At 47.1% G+C, this 4,915-nt stretch overlaps 1 protein-coding gene across 1 annotated transcript in view; it reads right to left on the bottom strand.

Moving 5' to 3' along the window:
• LOC106819072 (frizzled-9-like) overlaps positions 1-2,995 on the bottom strand; it is a 7,642-nt gene extending 4,647 nt beyond the window's left edge. The window contains exon 1 of the mRNA XM_014823732.1: positions 2,946-2,995. Coding sequence (XP_014679218.1) covers positions 2,946-2,995 — 50 coding nt within the window. The remainder of the gene's footprint in view (positions 1-2,945) is intronic.
• Positions 2,996-4,915: the final 1,920 nt, after the last annotated feature.

Here is a 4,915-nt window from a genome sequence, read left to right as displayed (position 1 = left end):
CTCTCTCTCTCTCTCTCTCTCTCTCTCTCTCTCTCTCTACTCTCTCTCTCTCTCCTCCTCTCTCTCTCTATCTATATATATATACGTATAGCGGTGAACTTAGTATAGCAAGTATAGCTATGTCTAACGCTGCTTTGATTTATATATTTATGAGCGAGTCGAAGAGTGAGAATTGCGCCAGTAACTATAGCTAACTTCGCTACTGCTAGTACTAGTGACTATATTTATTTCTACATATATATATGTTTGGGTAAATTCCTGTGTGTCGCAGAGTGGGAAACAGGGAAAGTAACCCGAGGTGCTACCTTTGAGACTAATAAATATATTTATTTCTACATATAGGTAGATAAATCAGCGTGCCAGAGTGGAACATGCATGGCCAGTTAACCACAGCTACAGCTCCCTTCGACGCTAATATAGGTATATATATATATATTTCTACATATATGTTGGTATATAAGTGTGTCACTGTCAGGGTGGGAATTGGACAGATTACCATAGACAGTACACACATCTACTATTCTTTCATCACTGTGAGATATTATAATATAAAAATATATAATATGCATCTATTTTTGATATTACGTCAATAGTGTTAATTATAGTAGGAGCTGTAAAAACATAGCTGCTACTGTGCTGATCACAATGTTGCCCCGACTCTAATAGACACATTTATTAGTGTATATATATGTTCATTGTATTATTATTATTTATTTATGCAGATTGGGAAAATGGATAGTTACTGGTAATGTTTATTTGATGTCATTACATATAATTACTATGAGAATTAGATTAGATGAATTAGATTAAATTAGATATAGATAATTATTTATTAGAATTAGAGTGGGAACTGGCTAGTAAACCATGGAGGTTACTCGAATACGCGTAGATCTTGGTGTTGACTTATTAAAACTGGGTTATTAACTGTTGATGCTAATGTACCTTTAACGATAGAAGATTTTAGTGTTTGCCTAATTGGAACTGAGTCGCTAACACTTAACCACTTACACTCCTTCGACATGATTAGATTTTAGCGTTCGACTAATTGGAACGGGGATGGTAATATTAGATGCTAATGATTCCCTAACATTAACACACACAGGCATATATATATATATATGTGTGTGTGTGTATATATATTATATATATATATATATATATATATCAGGCTCAAATGTTAATTGCAACTCGGGACTTATTGGCGCTTACAATAGGAGGCACCGGTACGACGTAATATGCCAAATATAAATCTGGTTTTCACTCCGCACTCATAATTTTGTTCTAATCCTATGCTATATAATAAACTTCCACTACAGTTTGCGTCACATATACCTGTGTGGCGTACATCTATGGCTACAGATAAAGCTGCACGTATAGAAGATAAGAGTAACTATAGTAGGACGTTGTTGTGTATTTGCACCTGCCTATAAACCAGTTTCGCGGTGGCCCGTGCGCCTGCACTAATGTACGCCAGTACTCATTACTCAGTAATACTTGTCTCAGGAATAGGCCACATACAAACCTGCAACGCTGTTGTCTCTTTGCACCGAGTATATCTACCTGCCTTTTTTACCTATAGTAGTGTAATTATAATACAGGCCATTGAAGCCTGGTCAAATAAAATATAATGCTTAAATAAATTAAGGTAATCTAATCTTACTACCAATGTCTTAAATTGTTTATTATACTCTCGTTCACCCTATTATGCGACAGTTTTCCTTAATTCGCGTCCGAACTCCTTCTATGCTGCAACACAGCTACCGCGCCCGCCACTGGCTGCCGCTGACACTAACACTTATATATAATATATATATATTATATAATATCTATATTATAATATAGTATTATATTAAGTCCTATATATTATATTATACACTTATAATCATTATTAAACTTATCATATATATATATGTATATAAGTTTTTAGTGATGCCAGCGGGCAGGCCATAGCGGCGGTAGCGTGTGTTGCACACTAGAGGATTTGGACGGTATTTACAGGGAATTGTCCGTGCGATATAGCCATTCTCCGTGACGAGGTCATATTAACATCTAAGAATTTGTAAGTAAATAGTTTCGTATTGGATTAGCCATTAGTATTTTATTGAACGACCTTCAAGTGCCTGTGTAACGAACGGCAGGCTGAGTAGCGACGCCACTTTACCTTACATTTAAGACGTTCAATTTATTCACCTTACAGTTATCTTAGTATCTACCTATATCACCTACACCCCTGCAGCCGCACACTGCACACAACACGCCAACAGCGCAACACGACACACTGCACAACCACACACACACACCACACCACGCACAACGGGCAACACACACACACTAACACACACACACAGCGACACCACACACACACACTACACACGCACGCAACGCATAATTAGTAGTGAATTATAATCCGACTGTCTTTAAAACCGGCTGTCTTCCAGCATCGTCCTACCGTGCTTGCCCATGTATCTAGCTATTTAATCTAACGACGTCTCTAACCAATGACCCATCGTCTATCCAGGAAAACAGCGATACGAGACAACAAACTACACCCGACGACCACGACTGACGACGACGACAGACTGACGACGACGACGACGACGATACGACGCGACGGGACGACGTACGACAGATGACGACACGAACGACGATCGATGGACAACGCACGCCAACAATTGATAGCGAGCAGCAGACAATGAACACTATCAACAACGCAACAGTCAATTATTAACAACGACCGACGACGTACGACTGACGACGTGACTTACGACGCATGACGACGTGTGTACGACGACGACGACGACGACGACGACGACGACGACGTACGATAACTTCGACGAATAACCAGATAACAACTAGCGACGACAACAACAGCAACACACACAACAACAAACTAACAACTGACAACAGCAACAAAACAACACACATCGTTACATGAATCCATCTACCTGTCCTGGATATTCGACCAGATCCTTTGCACCGTGCGACGGCACCGCATCCCAGGCCGGGCTTCCTCCCTCTCTCGGTCAGGCTTCACTCCCCTGCCTCCTCACTCCAAATCGCGCCAACCACCCCTCGTGTCCCACCTCCTTCACCGCACCGTCCTCGAGTGTCCGACATTATATCTCATCTCGTCTTCGTGACGCGTCCTTCATGCACATGTTCTTGATCGTTTTTGATCTGGAATTTCGAACAGTTAAGCGACCGGACGGCCACGGGAATCCAATCTACGAGCAACCGGTTTCGCAGCGTCGCCGGACGCTTGTCGACAAGCGGCCGCACCGGCCCTATTGCTGCGGCACCAACACCTTCTCGCGTGCTCATCGGAGCGTAATACGGAGCAAGAGGAAAGAACTTGGACTTGCGTTCGCGAGCATGCCGTACTGTTATGAGTGGGGTGAATGGTGTGTAGTAGTTGTAGCTCTGGTCTGCTGGCGTTCGTGACCGACGAGATTCGGCATGCCTGGTTAGACGTTGTAAACCGAGATTACTTACTACATACTCGATCTCTATCGGTTCGCATCTTCGCCACGCTTCTCCGCAGACCTCCCAGACGCGACGCCCACCCTCCGGCGCCGACGGCGGGCCCAGGGTCCGACCCCACGGAGGTGAGCGGTTCGGTGCCGGGAGGCAGGAGGGATTGGATGAGAGGAGAAGGAGCCAGGTAGGCGGCATGGTGAATGTGTCGTTAGAGCGATGTGAATGTTGGCTTTTTGTTGTTTGAGTTCGTTGCGTTTAGTCCTGGGCTATATTTCCTGCACCCACTAATGCTTTTAGGCATGTGGCTGCCCTTTTACTTTCCTGGTTGGCTCGCTGGTTGCCTTACTTTCTTCTGTCTAACGTCGGGCTATACTTTGACTGACGGCCTCCACCTTGACCGCTTTGGCGAGAGGCACAGCGCTGCGTCGCTTGCCTCCTGGCTGCCTGCTGCCCTTGCCGTCCTGGCTCGTCAGGGCCCTGCGCGGCTTGCCTGCCTGCCTTGCCTCTTCTTCTCAGTCTCTCCGTGCCGACACAAAATGTCTGTACCCTGTAATGTTGGCGCGGACGCCACGCATGTACGCGTACGCACGCACTTGCGCGCGCTTTTGCCCGCCGCTGACTCCTTGGCGGCGGCTTTGATCTGCGCTGCTTGCTGTCGCCGCACCGCCGACTGTTGCTAATGCCGCTACTATATCCGTTTGTAAGCGTAACGTCGTAAAATGCTGATCGTAAAACGCCGCTTTACGATCGCCTGATTACGACACTAACTACTCTCTTCTTCTGTCTCTCTCTCTCTCTCTCTCTCTCTCTCTCGTCTCTGCGTCGCGGTCTCGTTTCTCTCTCTCCGTGCGCGCGGACGTCCTCTCTCTCTCTCTCCTTCGCTCTCTCGTCTCCTTCCTGTCTTTTCCGCTGCTGCGGCAGCTGACAGCACACGTCTTGCTGCTGCTGGTGTCCGTGTAGGCCGGGTGTAGCGCGTGGGACCCTACCCCGCCACACTGTAGCCACACTGTAACCACACTCACACACTCTAGCTAGCGCTGTAAATCACCGTCTGCTCTCTCGCTCTGCACCGGGGAGCGACGGAGCCGTAGCGGACGCTTAACGACCGACGCAGCGGGGCTATAAAATGACTCCCGCCTGTTAACAGCCGGCAGACGAGCGTTTACGATCGTGACGTCACGCGCGCGTCGCAGCCAATCGGCGACCGCGACGCAAGTGGCGGCGAGCGCCGAGAGAGTCGAGCCGTGATTGGTCGGATCGGGGGCGGCAGGCGCAGCCGTGCGCGGACGTCGGCGATTATGCTGCGTCCGCCTGACAAAGCCGTCTACGTCGACGGGCGGACTAATCCGCCAGCACTGACAGGTAAGCGTTTGGAACAAGCAAGCTAGTTGATTACAGGTAGAAAGGAGCGAGGGGGAGAGGGGAGGGGGAGAGGGGG

This window comes from Priapulus caudatus, unplaced genomic scaffold (assembly GCF_000485595.1).
Source record: "Priapulus caudatus unplaced genomic scaffold, Priapulus_caudatus-5.0.1 Scaffold2805, whole genome shotgun sequence".
Lineage (NCBI taxonomy): Eukaryota > Metazoa > Priapulida > Priapulimorpha > Priapulimorphida > Priapulidae > Priapulus > Priapulus caudatus.
Note: the sequence above shows the minus strand (reverse complement) of the source record. Positions and strands in the feature narration are given on the sequence as shown.